Raw genomic sequence first — 17,461 nt, forward strand, 5'->3', positions numbered from 1 at the left:
GTTTTGAGAAAGGTGCGCGAGGAAGTAACGTTGGTTGGGGACTGAAGTAAGTTCAGTAAATATGTGTTTTAAGAGTTACTCCAGCTATGTTATCGGTTATTTTATTACACAATGGTTTTAATGGATGCAGGCTACATTAGCCGCTTGAGTTAGCCGGCTGTTTTTGCATTATTTGTCAGCTTAATATTACTATAACTTGACAACCGATAACGATAGCTGGAATAACACAATAATCTACATATTTTCAGAACTGACCAGGTTGTCCAACTGACAGGAAATGTGTTTTCTAACGTTAACTCCTGGGTATAAGATGGGGCCTACTACACAACCACCAGCCATTAGCTCATCGCTAACGGGTTAGCGTTAGCTTAGACAAACAGATGGAGGTTTTATTTTTGGTATTAAAACAATAATGATTATGGAGCCAGGCTGCCTGGTCTCTTCTCTGACTCTGTATATCCCACTGAGCTATATCTTATTTATGCCAATGGTATATCGTTACTAAGAGAGGAGCTTGTGAAGAACGAACATCCCCACAGTCAAAGCATTTCCATGAGATATCCATATAAAAACGTATCCATATATGGATATCTCATGGAAATGCTTTGACTGTGGGGATGTTCGTTCTTCACAAGCTCCTCTCTTAGTAACGATATACCATTGGCATAAATAAGATATAGCTCAGTGGGATATACAGAGTCAGAGAAGAGACCAGGCAGCCTGGCTCACGCCCTGGGCTAACGTTAGGTTTGGCTACCCTACCCACACTGTACCAGTACAACAACGTAGCCTCATGGTTAGATTTGTTAAACCAACATTTGCTCCAAAAGGAATTAAATCATAAAGTGAATAAAAATGCCACGAAAACATTAGGCTAATCAACAAACATTAGGCTAATCAACACAGAGCTGCAAACATCAGTTCATCCGATATTTTCCCCCTGAGAGCAGCCCTGGCTCCTCTTCAGCCCGGGCTGCTCTCAGAGCAGCCGGGCTGAGAGCAGCCCGGAGGTCTGACTTGTCTGGCTGATACACGGGTTGTTTGTATCTCCGACAACGAAAATCTGATTTTCGTACAGGCGTCATTTTGATAAACTGATCTCATAGTGGGAATCTTCCTGGTTACTTTTGGCAAGACAAAAAATATTACAACTTAAAGTGCCATATTTACAGAGCTAGACTGTATATAAATACACAACGCACTGTGCGCAAATCTAGAAACAGCAGCTCTACATAAGAAAGTTCAGAGGGGCGGGGACCTCAAAGAGGTTCTAACTCAATGGAGCTAGTGCACAGAATCTGGTTCACTGATCTGGCAGGATTTCGGCTTCACTTGACCCTGCTGGGCGGAGATAGCCACGCTCAGCCCATCTTATTTATGTCGATGATCAAAACCAATCAGATCCCGGGCGGCTGTGGCTCAGGAGGTAGAGCGGGTCGTCCACTAATCAGAAGGTTGGTGGTTCGATCCCCGGCTCCTCTAGTCCGCATGTCAAAGTGTCCTTGGGCCAGACTCTGAACCCCAAATTGCTCCCTGGCAGCTGGCCGCCTTCGGTGTGTGAATGGGTGAATGTAGGCACTTTGGATAAAAGCGCTATATAAATGCAGTCCATTTACCATTTACCATTCCCGTCTCGCATGTTTGCGCGAGGCATGCAATATGCTGTAATTCTCTCCATGCGTAATAGAGTGTACTCACTCGTGCGAGGACAGAGAGAGCTTATTGACAGATCGTCTGTGGTGCCAACGACCCTCCGGGTGGTTATGAAGGTAAATAACCTATGTCCATTGTCCAACAAGTTTTCTCAATTAATTTCCCTCTTTGCGATGTGATAAAAGTTTCTCAGTGAGTTATAGTTGATTGCCTCACTGAATTATCTGCTAATACCCAATTTTAGCAGCATAATTTGATGTCCTGGCATGGCAAGGCTGTGCGTAATGACATATCCAAAAGGGATTTTACTTGCACTGCGCTGCGCTGGACGGAGATTATGGTGTGCAACCCAGTGCAGAGAGGTATTTGCGCGTAAGAGGTCCTTTTCAAAGCTCAGCGCAAAGTAATTGCGCGCTGCTGACGATAGCATAATGCCATCTATCACCACATTTTAGCGCTGAAACGCCTGCTTTGGCTTGTGGCAGCCAATGCCCAGTACAATTATCACAGGCATGCGCTTGTGTCCGCCCCCAATTTGCATTGCGCACGGCGACGAGCGCAAACGCTAAATTAGCACTTTTGGGAAGATAGAGCCCTAAGACTTTAGAAACCTTTTCAAGTCATCAAAGTACAAGTCAGAGTCCCAAAGCACCAGAACCCAAGTCAAGTCAAATCAAGTCAAGTCAAGTCAAGTCAAGTCAAGTCAAGTCAAGTCAAGTCTGTAGTCTCCTCTCCATGCAGCAAGTCAAGAAAAAAAACATACATTTGCATTTCTGCTAGTGGTTGTTTTCTGATGAGTGTCAACTAGAGGTCATACTTTCCCAACCTCTCTATTTCAACCTGGGCCTACAGTACCTGAGAAGGAGAATGGGTGGTGTCCTCCTCCTCCTCCTCCTCCTCCTCCTCCTGCTCTGTGTCTCTGGAGGTCTTTATGGTGGGTGAGGTGGAGGTGGTGTCTCCAGCGGGGGTGATGCTCTCTCCCTCCCCGCTCTCATCCTCGTCCTGGCTGGGAGCTCTGTGCTGGGCTGAGGGGAGGCTGTGGAGGAGGTGGTGGATCCTGATGTAATGAGAGCGTGGGGTCTCGGGCTCGCCGCACGCCGAAGCGATCACCGTCTCCAGCTCGGACACGGGGAGCGAGCAGGGCCGGTTCTTACGGCGCAGAGGGGCCTGGGAGGAGCTGTAGCTGGGACTGAACTGGGACTGGCAGGTGCACGGGGGGCAGACTCCACCCTCTCCCGCCCGCTCTACGGCTCCGCCTGTTGTTTCTACAGTGGCTTCCTGGGCAAGGCAAGGCAAGGGTATTTGTATTATAGCAGATTTCATAGACTGCTCAAGTCACATAACACCCTCTTCCAGCTTCCAGAATGGGGATTTCATTCCCCATTCATTTTCCCAATGACTGTATTAATATGGACTTGATTAGACGGGATATGAGGCTTATCCTGGTTGTGATCATATTCAGGATATGGTGTTTACATGGAACACAGAGAAATCAGGTTATTCATATTGTTAGAAACTACAAGTTTTTCCCCTGATCTCCACAAGGAGACACCAAGTGGTTGTTCAGTGTGCCTGTGCTAGTAGTACCTCCCACTTTATAAATAGAGGCAGGGACCAGGCCTTCCTCCTCTTTGTCTCCAAACATCTTCACCTCACTAGAGTGCTTGTACCTGTTTGTCATGTGTCTTTTGAATAACCTTCAATGTAAGTAGCAATTCAGTTTCTTTATACAGTATTTAAGTTAGCTTAAGGATTGATATGAAGGTTAATTGATAATAGATTATAACGTTTGTTATTTTGGATATTTATGGTACTTTAATTTGCATATTTGGAAAGATTGAAATGCTGTATTTATGATTTCTTTGGACAAGATGTAATTTGTCTTTCCTTCTGTTCAGAACCATGGCGATCCTCATGGCAATCTTTGGCCAATCCTCATCAACATCAACCTTTAAATAAATAAATTGGACGATGGATTGCAACTCTTGTTTCCTGGTGGTTTGTGGCTCCAGTTAGAACTTTAAATCCAGTACACATATACACTCTGGTCTGTCTGCCGGCCTCACCAGACTAAAATATGCAGAGCGCTATGGCTTCACTGAGAATGAACTCCCTCAGTTCTTCTTAGTACTGAGTAGTCACTCTAACTGCTGACATTGTCAACCAGTACACATTTAAGGGTGCATTACCTCTACAAAGATAACCACAACTCAAAACACCAATCAATTTCAATGAGCTCATGAATGGTCCTTAGAAGGAGCAGAGATTCTTTCAGGAGGTCTTACCCTGCCAGGTAGGCAGGCCCACAGCCCGTATAGGACTTGTCAAACGCCCCCCGCCCCCCCCCCCCCCCCTCCCTCAGAGATTAAAAACTTCACTTCTCGGTACAGCTGAGAAAAAAAAGTCTTGGTATTCAGTAGACACTCATCACTCTCCTACTGATGACGTTAACCAGTACAAAAGTGTGCATTACCTGGGATCCAGTGTCTCCCTCTGTAGGAGCCACCACAGTAGCAGCCTCGTCATTCTCCGATACCACTACAGGAGTTTCAGAGTCCAGCTTGGCCAGGGATTTCTCCCCGGCCTCCTCTTTTTGTTCCACAGCTCCCGTCACCTCCTCCACAGCTCCCGTCACCTCCTCCACAGCTCCTGTCACCTCCTCCACATCTCCTGTCACCTCCTCCACAGCTCCTGTCACCTCCTCCACATCTCCTGTCACCTCCTCCACAGCTCCTGTCACCTCCTCCTCGGCTTGGGCTCCAGACTCTCCTCTCTGCTCCTCTTCCTCTGGTTGTCTCTCCTCCCTCAATCCTTCTTCTCTCCTCTCGGCAGGGCTGAGCAATATGGATTAAAAAATCATCTCTCTGTATTTTTAGGCTGAATGGTGCCACACAATATAATATATATCTCAGTATTTTGTAGTGGCCTAAATGTTCAGTTATAAGTCAAAGCCACACGTGAATGTCACAAGCACTTTTATTCAAACAAGACTTTATTTGACCAAATACCTTGATATCAATATTGCAACAATATTGTAGTGATGACTATTGGTGCTTTCACAAAATCTTTACACAATGAGATTTTTGATGAATAATCATCAGTATGTGGGTATAATGACTAAGTGGGTAAAGTAAAATAATAAATAGACATCACGTTTAAGTTATATTAGCTTTTATTTGGATAATCTTTTCTACTCAGCCAAAAAGACACACTCCCTTTTCTGCCTTTCTATATTAGCTTTTATTTGGATAATCAATAGTTTAATGCAATTACATATAGTTATTAATACTAGTAAGACATAAACACACACACCACCACCTACAGTATGACCAATTTTCCAGTTTCTCTCTACACTCTGCGCCACTATGTACAGGGTCACATGCCCTCCTGTTTCTCTTATGTATTCAAAACAGCCTGATTGTATCACACCAGGGGCCCTATCTTCGCAAATGTGCCTATTAGCGCGTGCGCATCTTTTAACGCGTGGCGCAGTGCAATTTGGAGGCATGGCCAAGCCCTCTGCTATTCTCCGTGCACCGGGGAAAAAAGGCCTGCGCTCCATGCTAAAGCAGTAAATGGGTGTGCTTAAAGGGGGACTAACCCCCCCAGATTTCTGGCATAATGGCCTGTTGCTTGATTTAAAAAAGGAAAAAAGGGAAAGGCAGTAGATTCAACCCGCTACTTTGTTCCAATGCAAATTGACTGTGGCGCATTGTTGTGAAAAAGGCAGAAGAGCGTCTCCTCTTGTCTCACTATATGCTCTTTGGCTGTGTTCAGACCGCATTGTTTTTGTGTTAAAATAAGTGTTAAATGGCTCTATATTCTGACAGCAATCACTGATACTGTATAGAGGGTCTGTCTGTAAATCAAGTGAGCTCCTATCACCTAGCTACCTAACTAGATACTTGATTAATTAGGTAACTAATTTTAATATAGGTGGATGAAAAATAACTCGTTTCAGACGTCCTCATGCTTGAAGGTAGCATTGCACGCGAGAGGTCGCACTGGTGCTGTTTCCATTGAATAGACAAGATTTTTTCTGACCAAGATTGATCAAGTTGAATCCCAAAGCATTTGGCAATAACTTTTGTATAAAACGGCATGGCTGGTGGCTGTTTTCCCAAAAGCACGAACAAATCGCCTGAGGGACAGTCTCTTCCCGCAGGCCACGAGATTCCTTAACACACACAAATAAACAATCATGTAGTAGCTGCTACCATTACATATGATAATTATGCCTATGTTATTTGCACCTGTGCAAACAGAATGTTTAATTATGTTTTAAGGTGTCTACGCTAGAAAAGAAAAGGAAAAGTTTACTGTTATTGCTTGTTGTTCTCTTGTTTTACTGCATCTATATGCCCTGTTTTTGCACTGTTATACTGTTATTTGCACTATGTTGTAACGGAGCCTACAGCACAAGAATTTAACACGTGATACTTGTACTATGGAGTGACAATAAAAATCTTGAATCTTGTTTTCTCTAACGTTATACTACTTTTATAATCCAGAAAGGTCGAGGCTTCATGCTAACGTTTCGTTAGCTGTTTTTACACTTTTAATTTTAAGGGGAAAAAGGGAAATGGTACATATGAACTGATAGAATTGACAGACCAGTAGTGTCAATTCAATCTACTATCACACGATTTTCCCTTTCCGCCTTCAAATTAAAAGCGTAAAAACCAGCGTAACGAAAACGTTACAAACGCTACAAATGGGAAGTAATGACAGCTTATCATTTAATAAAGCACGGTTAAAACGAACTCCACTTACACTTAAAGGCTAGTGTAAAGGTTAGTTACATGTATATTAGCAACCTAACTAGTGGCTGCTGGCCAGAACACCGTCAGGTAAGATGCTTCCTACTATTGTTCAAAAGTGACTTTCCTGACACTGTACAAACATCTGACTGCACTGAAATTAAGTAAAGGTTGACGTTATTGACTATTCTAGAAAAAACCTGAAAAGAAAGTGTCAGATATTTGTTATTTAGCCAACGTTGTTTCACTTTTTTCTGATGCAGTCGGCTTTGTGGGCGTCGCCATTAGGGGCTCACTCGGGCTCGCTTCGTTCTTCTTCGTCGATTGGAAGGGTCGCAAGGTATCATGGGATATCCTAACCAAACAAAGGTACCATCGTATGGTTCCTCGAAAATTATCCATAACCAGGTACCTAGAAAGGTTGCAAATTCAGTGAACTTATGTATCAAACTGGTTTCAGACAGCCTAATTACAACTTCTTACCTAGAAATGCCACCTATATAGCTTGTTCACTTGAGAATCAGACAGGCCCAGAGTGTTTGGTCAGTGACTTGAAACCCCCAACCCCCCGCTGTCCTCTATCTCTCTCCTGTATTCCTGCATGCACGTATCTCTGCAACTGTAACTCATAGAGACTCATGGATAAAAATTGGCACCGACCTCATACTATCCAATCAGAAAAAAGTTTACATTTTCTGGGAAACGGGAGGGCAGATCGCGATGATGATCATACCAATAACACTGTTAAAAAAAACATCTGTGATTTGCAGCTTTTAATTGATGTAATTCAGGTTCTTTGGTTGACTTGTAAAAAGAAATGTGTTTGCCATGGATAAACAGGGACATCTGATTGACAAGTATAGATAGTATTTGATCAGCATCATCACTGTCGCAGAGGTCATATTGTTGACATACCGTCCTGCACGCACAGCGCTGCAGCTGACAACTAGTAACGACCCTTATTGTCGTTTCTGTTACGTTAAGGTCTATTACAATACAAAATAGCGATGGTGATGACAGCAATAAAACCCCCAGGGTTGTTGTTTGTATGCTGCTGCTAATGCCTGTAATAAACAAAAGAAAAAACAAGGTGAACAGACTTTGCTGTGAGGAGCTGGCAGAAAGTTTCACCTGTCTCTCCTAACTATCCACACTCCTGTGCTGACGTATCCTCAGTGTCGCTCCCTTCACGTCTGCGGATGGTAGAGATAGCATAGAAACAAACCACGGGGGCTTTATTGTTGTCATTACTACAGCCATGTATAACACAGGCCACCATCGTAACACAACAGGAACGGTAATAGACGATAGAGGTAACGCTAACAGCAGCTAGCTTCCTATTAGCGCTGCTCATTATGGCTCTCACTAGTTAAGAGCTGCAGTGCTATGTCAACAACATGGCCGCAACGACCATGATGACGCTGATCGAATACTATCTATCTATCTATCTATCTATCTATCTATCTATCTATCTATCTATCTATCTATCTCATCTGTCTTATCTATCTATCTATCTATCTATCTATCTATCTATCTATATAAAATTGAGTATGTGGGCGATATTTATATGTTTGTATGTTTCAATTCTGTGTCCGGCCCACGGCTACGCCGTTTCAAGTGCGATCGGGCTGAAACCTTCAGGGGGTGTAAAGGGCACCAGTGCGGGTGACCTGACAGAGCCGGATTTTTTAATTAGGCTAATTAGCTAATGATGTGATGTCATCAGTGATGATGTCAAAAGTGATGTCATAAGGGCGCACACTAGTGATGCGCGGGTCAGGGTTTTTCATCACTCAGCGCAGCTCTCTGTACGCTGCATAATTACACAGCACGGAGAGCAGGAGAGAGAGAGCCTGAAATGGAGTAAAGCATACAATCATATACCGTAAAACAAAATGAAAGCTGAAAAACATTGATGGCAGTAACACACACACACACTGTTCCCATTATATTTGAGCCGCTGGTCTGCTTTTTTTGGTCGGGTGGTCTTGGGATGAGTGTTCTATGTGACAATGGTGGGCGAGCTGAGCTCTGTCTGCTCTAACCTAACTATTCTATTCTATTCCAATCAAAACTATTCTAATCTATTCCAATCGAAAGTATTCTATTCTAAACTATTCTAAACTATTCTATACTAGTCTATTGTATTGTATTATAATCTAAACTATTCTATTCTCTCGTCCTGTTTAAATAATTCATAGTAGTTTGTTACATCATCACAGTCTCAAGCGGGTTGGATTGGGTCGGGTTAGATTTTTTAGGACCGTTGAGAACTCTAGAGTGGATTTGCATGTGTCCTGGGCGCACAGACGCAACGATACTGGTGCGCTCATGCGCAGCGGGGGTTTTTGAGCTAAAAGGTGCTTTTCAGATGTCATAGCACAAAGACATCGCAATGAATTGCGAAGCAAGCATTTTGCACGGAAATGCCTGGTTAGCGCACAGACCCTGGTGCAAAATGGGACGCTATAGTGGCTGGCGCGCAAATTGACACATGACACATATGCGGGGTGGATGATAGCATAAGATGCACGGACGATAGGATAAGACACGCATTAGGGCGCACAAACAGGCCCGCAAGTGTAAAAAGCAAATAGCGTGTGTATGAAGATAGGGCCCCAGGAGTATAAAGGATTCTGTGCTTCATAAATCATTATGTAAACCTGCATATGCTTCCATGAGTGTACAGGAGTGCATCTCTCTGCAGAGGTATATGTAAATACATTCATTTAAGACGACTTCCGAAGACTCCTTGCTCCAGTTTTTTAGTGGCTCACTATTTATCTTTTGGCTGTTAAATTCCATTCTGCATCAATAGAAAAGCTAGAACAGTCTGCTAAATTCAGAAAATGACATCACTTTACTGTAATGCAGCCTAAAACCAGGAAAAGACAACACTTCTGACATATCACGATATTCAACAACTACTGTAAGACAATATCTAGTCTCATATCACAATATCGATATAATATCAATATATAACCCAATATATAGCCCAGCCCTACCTCTCGGCGGTGTCCTCTTCCTCCTGTTCAGCCAAGCCCCCCTCCTCTGGGTCCATCTGGGGCTCAGTCGGTGGGTGGGCCTCCCTCACCGTGCTCTCTTCTTCCATGGTTCCTTGCTCCACCTCAGGTGTCTCACCAAGGGTTTCTACACATTTTCAATCAAAAGTTCCATACTTTTTCCAGACCTTGATTTGTTTTGAAGATGTCTGGTGTTAAATATTTAAATTGATAGAAATCTTGCCCTGCTAACTAGGTCATATCACTGTATAGATTAAGATTGTTCTTCACAGCCACAAATATCAGAATATGTGAGATGATTGGCAGGGTTCCTGCATGCTTTCCATTTTAAAATTCCATATTTTTCCACTGTACTGTATGTGATTTTGGTCCAGACCCTATGTCGTTGCCTGGGTGTGATTTTGGTGAAGACCCTGGGCCCTATCTTCCGACAGGCGCTATCCCCTAATAGCGCTTGCGCACCTGTTTGCGCGTGCCTTAAGGCAGGGAAGATAGCAGTCCGCCTTGCGCCGTCCGCCAGGTGTTATGCCGAGTTTTGCACCCCAGCACTGGCAGCATACCCACCTCACGGGTGCATATTGTAATGATTCATACAGAAATGTAACTGTTTAAAAGTGATATAATTGTCTGGTACTGTAGACGTGACCTCCCTGATTTCTAAGTTAAAAAAGCCCCGAAATATGTTGGGGATGCAATTCTCGGCGGGGATACGGAAACGTTCACGGCACCTGTCGCAGACGTAAATTAGAGCCGTGCCAAAATCATCTGCGCCCCCAAATGCCTGCGCAAATGGGATTTGGGCGGTCTTAACTACCAGAATTATTCACAGGCATGGCCAGGCAATGCTGGGCATTACGTCAATCAAAACCAATCAGATTCCCGTCTCGCAATGGCTGTATGCGCGAGGCATGCAATATGCTGTAATTCTCTCCATGCGTAATAGAGTGTACTCACTCGTGCGAGGACAGAGAGAGCTTATTGACAGATCGTCTGTGGTGTCAACGACCCTCCGGGCTATGAAGGTAAATAGCCTATGTCCATTGTCCGACACGTTTTCTCAATTAATTTCCCTCTTTGCGATGTGATAAAAGTTTCTCAGTGAGTTATAGTTGATTGCCTCACTGAATTATCTGCTAATACCCAATTATAGCAGCATAATTGTATGTCTAGGCTGTGTGTAATGACATCTCCAAAAGGAATTCTACTTTGCACTGCGCTGCGCTGCACGGAGATTACGGGTGCGCCCCCAGCGCAGGGAGGTATTTGCTCGTAAGAGGTCCTTTTCAAAGCTCTTAGCGCAAAGTAATTGCGCGCTGCTGACGATAGGGTAATCTATCCCACATTTTAGCGCTGAAAAGCCTATTTTGGCATGTGGCAGCCAATACCCAGTACAATTATCACAGGCATGCGCTTGTGTCCGCCCCCAATTTGCGTTGCACACGGCGTTAAACGAGCGCAAACGCTAAATTAGCGCTTTTGGGAAGATAGGGCCCCCTACGTTCTTGAATGGATGTGATTTTGGAGCAGACTCTATGTTCTGGACTGATACGATTTTGGTGCAGACCCTATGTTCTTGACTAGATGTGATTTTGGTGCAGACCCTATGTTGTTGACTGGATGTGATTTTGGTACAGACACTATGTTCTTGACTGGATGTGATTTTGTTGCAGGGTATTTGATATAATGCATGCTGACAGCAGCATCCCTCTCTCTGAACATTATTCTTCACATCAACCAAAACTGTGATCTCAAAGTGGTGCAACAACAACATAAATGCTAGAATAATGTGTGGATAGGACCTGAACCAAAACACTTTCCAGACTTTTCCAGCAATTCTTCCCCTCAGATTCCCAAACTATTCCAGACCTGGAAATGATCAAATTCATTTTTAATTCTTTCCCACACTTTCCAGACCTGCTGCAGACGAACCCTGCTCCTTTTCCTCCTCCTCTTGATGGACGTCCTCGGGTGTGGAGGGCACGGCTGGAGAGGTGGGTTGGCTGGCCGACTCTGGGTTTGGAGTGCCGTCCAGGGGGAGGTCAGGCATGTCGGGTCCCAGGCTTAGTGTGTCATCATCAGGAGCATCGGCATCGTGGTTTAGATTCTCCTGGTCCTCTCCCTCAGGACATGCTGGCTCTATGACCAGGGAGACCTCCTCGTCATCTAAGATGAGAACATCCACTGAGAATTGATGTAGGCCAGTGGTTCCCAATTTTGTTTTTGCCTTCAGTCCCCCCTTTCCCTAATTTCTGAATCTAAGTACCCTCTTTACCCGACTACAACATTTTGCTTAGAAAACTGCAAGAGAAAACTATAGCATATGATGCAATGGATGAATGATAACCCACCTTTTGAAGAATATAACATTACAAATGAGAAATGGTGTCAAAGAGTTGCAATTAGTGCCTGCAGATTTGAGAAGATATTTCACCAGGACAATCCCCAACCAGTCCACAAAAGCAGTCTCACACCAGTTATTACGTCATTACGTTATTACGTTATTAAGTTTACTGCTATCTCAAATATTATTTGGGGTTTCAATAGATAATACAGTAGAATGATCGTAGAGAACATCTAAGACTTGCATAACTACTTAAAAGCGCTTCAAATTTGTTTTTTGGTTCTTATAATGTTTTTATTTGTCTTATTTGTTTTTATGTATGTACTTTGTATTACGCTTTTTGCAACCCAAATTGCCCTTTCTTAACTCATTGAGTGCCAATGACGACTTTAGTCGCCAATTGCTTTAGTAACGTTGAGTGCCAATGACGACTAAAGTCGTCAATTGCGTTTTTTGACGGTGGGACGTGGATCAAAGCCAGATCCATCTCCTGTAAAATTTTGGGGCATGTTGAATGTGTATAACCTATTTTACCGACCCATTAAGTGGCGACAGTGCTCTCCAGATTAGAGAAAGGCCAGGAGAAAAGAGAGAAGAAGTCATGAGGAAACGGAAATCGCATCGATATGCATGAAGCATAACGTTAGCTGTGCCTGTGAACAGCAGTCAATCTGCTGCCTGCCACAATTGAGCCCCTCCGTCTCCGTTGCGATAGCCCCTCCATATGATTTAGTTGCCGACACCAGCGTCTTTCTGAAAAGTTACATTATTCTCAGCTGGGAGCCGGCGACAGGCTGTGAAAAAGCGGGGGGATGCAGGGCACTTTTCAGTGCAGACAGAGCAAAAGCAGAGCGAGAGCAAACATAGCAGAGCCCCAGAGACACTCCCACGGAGGAGGAGGAGGGGGGTGGGGCACGCAGGGCAGCAGAAAGCCCAGAATCGGACGCAGCTTCATCCCAGCTCACAACCGAAACCCCAGAAACGAGCGAGCCTGATCCAGACTGCCCTGACGAGCGGCCGCCATCCAGGCAGCAGAGACTCGCCTGACACAAGCAGCACTCAGAGCGAGCAGAGCCACACCCACAGAGGAGGAGTTTGCAGTAGAGGGGGGGTGGGGGTGCTGTTATATTGAAGGAAATTACTGTTCAGATGTTTCAGGTCAGAAAATATTAGCTTCAGAGTCAGTGATTTGCTTGAAATGCTATATTTCACAAAAGGCTCAATATCTCAGCTTCTAGATGGAAACGCCAATTTTTTCTGTTTTTGACCTATCTTCTCCGGCTGATAACTAAAGAACGGAAAATGATATCAATAAACTTTTTTTTGCTGCTGATACAATAGAGTCTCATCGTTCTTTGTGCGTGTTCGATGTTTACATAGTAATATCACACAATATTCTGTGGGCCTCGAGAAATCACTGAAAACGCTCTGAAACTCTGGCACCGGGAGCGTCCGTTCTCCAAAAGTGGCTGGCACTCAATGAGTTAATGAATCTTGAATCTTGAGTTTCATTATTATAATGATGCTGGTCACCAACCAAACCAACCAAAACATCGCCATGTAGCCTACGCACAGCAGGTCTCAACAGCTGCTCGTTAAGACATCAAAGAGAAAAGATGACAGTCGACAGCTCACCCAAATATGCCGACAACGCAGAAACTGGTAATCATTTAAAGTGTTCTCCAAGACAAGGTAGGCTACCGAAAAATCTTCATATTCCATCTGCATTATTATGAGAGAGGACGTACTGCGGATGCATGAATATATTCTGGGGAGTTGAAGATAATTTTGCAGCTGTGCATAAAGCAGGCTGCAGATGGATTTCTAGGCATAAGGGTTTCTTTAAGGCTGTGTAGAGGGAGCTCGCAGGATTGATTAAATGTCTGAGCTGAGATCTACCTGGGTGAATGGAGGAGGTGAGCTCAAAGCGGAACTGCAGCTGGCCACTGACGTGATCTGTTGGCAACCTGCGGCCCAGAGAATAACTCACCACACGGTCCCTGAAGAGAGAGAGGGGGGGGGGGAGGGGGAGAGAGAGAGGGACAGACAGAGAGAGAGAGACAGAGAGAACGAGAGATGGAAGGCCATTAGTAGGAAGGGAGGGAAATGTAACCAGTGAAAAAACAACCAGCAACTTGTGATTTTGTGGTCGCAATAATTCATGCAAATTCAAGAAATTTCTGCAATCTTTTTAGTGCTTGCAGTTTTGCAAAATTGATGCAACTTTTATGCATGAAATGGCAAAATCAACAGATCGATTTTGATTTGGAACCCTTGTTGCATTTCGTGTCTTGAGTGCAAAATTCAAGCTCTTGGAGGAGTAAATAGCTTAAAGGATGGCTTTACCAGTAATCAACCCACTTTGTATCATTAATAATCTGGGTAATATAAGCACATGGGCAGTGATTACCTTCTCTCTCTGTTTTCCTCAAGGAGCTCTCCAATTTCCTCTTCTGGCAAAGCGCTCCATTGTGACGCGTTTTACGTCACAACGCGTCACAATGGAGCTGCGGAAGTTCTGCTGGAGAGGCAGAATCTGCTCCGAGGGCAGCTGTTATTGTTAATTTTTATTTTTTAAGTATGCGCACATCCACGGAGAATCGCATGGAGAGCCTTAACAAGCCTTAATGACTTGCAGCTGGTGGGGGCGGACTTTCTGCAGGCAGCAGCAGGAGCATTTTTCTCCGTGAGATAAACAGAGAGAGAAGGTAAAACACTGCGCATGTGCTTAAATTACCGAGATTATATATGATACAAAGTGGGTTGATTACCGGTAAAGCCATCCTTTAAAGGGATACACCACTTTTTTGGAAGTTTAGCTCATTTGCCACATCCCCCCCACCTAACCAAGATACACCATGCTAGGGGTGGGAATCACCAGATGCCCACGATACGATACTGAAACGATACTTGAGTCACGATACGATAGTATTGCGATACTGCGATATTTTCGATATTGCGATATATCGATATTGCGATATATTGAATATTGCGATATTTCGATATATTGCGATTTCTTACTTTTTCAACTGCAAATGATGTCCCCAAAGGAAAACTTTGTCAACATCTGGTTTATATAAGAACAATTTTTCAGTCTGTACATCTGACTTCAACCATTTTATTGCAGCAACATTGTCAAGTAGACAGACCAACAACTTTCATAAAGTCATGTCATAGTTGCATGCACCTGACAAACTGAACTGTTTGTTACAGTCTACTTACAGTCCACCTTAACTGGATGTGTGTGTGGACTACTGTACTTATGTAGTTTTTGCAACTTCACTTCACTTACACAAAACATTTTGTGCAGCCCATTCAGTAACTGGGGAATTTGTAAATGACTGTTATGACAAAACTGTTACTGTTAAAACAAAATGAAAATATGCTACCGTTTGTTTACTGCTGGCCTTGGAACTAAAGTTTATAGTAGCCCGGTGGCCTGGCATGGCCTGCAAAAAAAAAAAAAAAAAAAAAAATTTTTTTTTTTTTTGCAATATCGATATTTGGCGTCCAAATATCGACACGATATCGTCAGGCAAAATATTGCGATACTGTGGTGTATCGATTTTCCCCCCCACCCCTACACCATGCCTTACCGGCACTGTCTGCTCAGTTTACAGTGAGCTACAGTCGTGAAGTTAGTAATTATCGCCATAGAATGGAGGCTAATGGTACAGCTGTTAAAAATCTGCCAAAACACACTTCACGGCGCCAAAATACATGTTGTGCTTCGGGTACTCACCACACAATGAAATATTAATCCAAAATGCACATAATCAGTCTTTTTGGAAGGAAAACCTCTTTTCCTTCCAAAAAGACACATTATGTGCATTTTGGATTAATATTTCATCGTGTGGTGAGTACCCGAAGTACAACATGTATTTTGGCACCGTGAGATGTGTGTTTTGGCAGATTTTTGACAGCTGTACCATTAGCCTCCATTCTATGGTGATAATTACTAACTTCACGACTGTAGCTCACTGTAAACTGAGCGGACAGTGCCGGTAAGGCATGGTGTATCTTGGTTAGGTGGGGGGGATGCGGCAAATGAGCTAAACTCCCAAAAAAGTGGTGTATCCCTTTAAATGGAGAGAATACTGTAGGTGAAGGCTGTGTATGTGTATGTGTGTGTGTGTGTTTGCATGTATGCATGTGAGAGAGAGAATTGTTTTCCTTTTAGTTGCGATTTTTCCCAATTCCTACAGTTTACTGCAAAAAGCACATATATAACGTTGCAAATTGGATTGCAATTTTGAGAAAAGCCACAGTAAAATCAAGTATTTTTGGCCACAATAATCACACACAAAAAACCTCTGTGTGTGCGTGCGCTCGTGCGTGTGTGTCTGTTGTACCCGATGGCATGTTTCTCCAGCAGCCTCTGGACAGGGACAGAGAGTTTGCCGAGGAAGCGTTTGATAATGGGCCGACTCTTGGCGAACTTGTCCTTCACCTCGATCTCCAGGACGTCAGTGGGCAGAGACACAAAGTTAAACCTCTGGACAAACAGACAGAGGAGAGAGGTCCATACAGGTTAAACCACTGGACAAAGAGACAGAGAGAGAGGTCCATACCGGTTAAACCACTGGACAAACAGACAGATGTCCACACAGGTTAAACCTCTGGACAAAGACAGAGGAGAGAGGTCCATACAGGTTAAACCACTGGACAAAGACAGAGGAGAGAGGTCCACACAGGTTAAACCTCTGGTCAAAGACAGAGGAGAGAGGTCCACACAGGTTAAACCTCTGGACAAAGACAGAGGAGAGAGGTCCATACAGGTTAAACCACTGGACAAAGAGACAGAGGAGAGAGGTCCATACAGCTTAAAACACTGGACAGAGGAGGGAGGTCCATACAGGTTAAACCACTGGACAAACAGAGGAGAGAGGTCCATACAACCACTGGACAAACAGAGGAGAGAAGTCGATACAGGTTAAACCACTGGACAAACAGAGAGAGGAGAGAGGTCCACACAGGTTAAACCTCTGGACAAACACACCAAGGAGAGAGGTCCACACAGGTTAAACCTCTGGACAAAGACAGAGGAGAGAGGTCGATACAGGTTAAACCACTGGACAAAGAGACAGAGGAGAGAGGTCCATACAGCTTAAAATACTGGACAGAGGAGGGAGGTCCATACAGGTTAAACCACTGGACAAACAGAGGAGAGAGGTCCATACAACCACTGGACAAACAGAGGAGAGAAGTCGATACAGGTTAAACCACTGGACAAACAGAGAGAGGAGAGAGGTCCACACAGGTTAAACCTCTGGACAAACACACCAAGGAGAGAGGTTCATACAGGTTAAACCTCTGGACAAACACACCAAGGAGAGAGGTTCATACAGGTTAAAACACTGGACAGACAGAGGAGAGAGGTCCATACAGGTTAAACCACTGAACAAACAGAGGAGAGAGGCCCATACAGGTTAAGCTGGTCAGTGTCATTGAATTTCACTTGATGTGTTACATTGTGTAGGTTTGACCATTAAATCTGTTTGACTATATTGGGCTGATATTTTCCTTTTGGTAAATATGGGATCTGGTCCAGTCAGTGTTACTATCACTATTACTATTATTATTGCTCTTTCTACTGTACCTTCATTTCATTCGCAAAACTTCCTGGACGAAATTATATAAAAAAGAAATCTGATTTCGCCCCATTTTTCTCCCCAATTGTACTT

General features: G+C 43.9%; 1 protein-coding gene across 1 annotated transcript in view; it reads right to left on the reverse strand.

Annotated features, from left to right (window-relative positions):
* Window positions 1-17,461, reverse strand: part of hecw1a (HECT, C2 and WW domain containing E3 ubiquitin protein ligase 1a) — a gene marked incomplete at both ends in the record, with an annotated part of 355,736 nt that overhangs the window by 139,918 nt on the left and 198,357 nt on the right. Inside the window, 7 exons of the mRNA XM_083631916.1 lie at window positions 2,509-2,931; window positions 4,127-4,365; window positions 7,605-7,663; window positions 9,419-9,563; window positions 11,342-11,599; window positions 13,677-13,777; window positions 16,130-16,272. Coding sequence (XP_083488042.1) covers window positions 2,509-2,931; window positions 4,127-4,365; window positions 7,605-7,663; window positions 9,419-9,563; window positions 11,342-11,599; window positions 13,677-13,777; window positions 16,130-16,272 — 1,368 coding nt within the window. The remainder of the gene's footprint in view (window positions 1-2,508; window positions 2,932-4,126; window positions 4,366-7,604; window positions 7,664-9,418; window positions 9,564-11,341; window positions 11,600-13,676; window positions 13,778-16,129; window positions 16,273-17,461) is intronic.

Source organism: Poromitra crassiceps (genome assembly GCF_964638095.1).
Source record: "Poromitra crassiceps genome assembly, chromosome: 2".
Taxonomy (NCBI): domain Eukaryota; kingdom Metazoa; phylum Chordata; class Actinopteri; order Beryciformes; family Melamphaidae; genus Poromitra; species Poromitra crassiceps.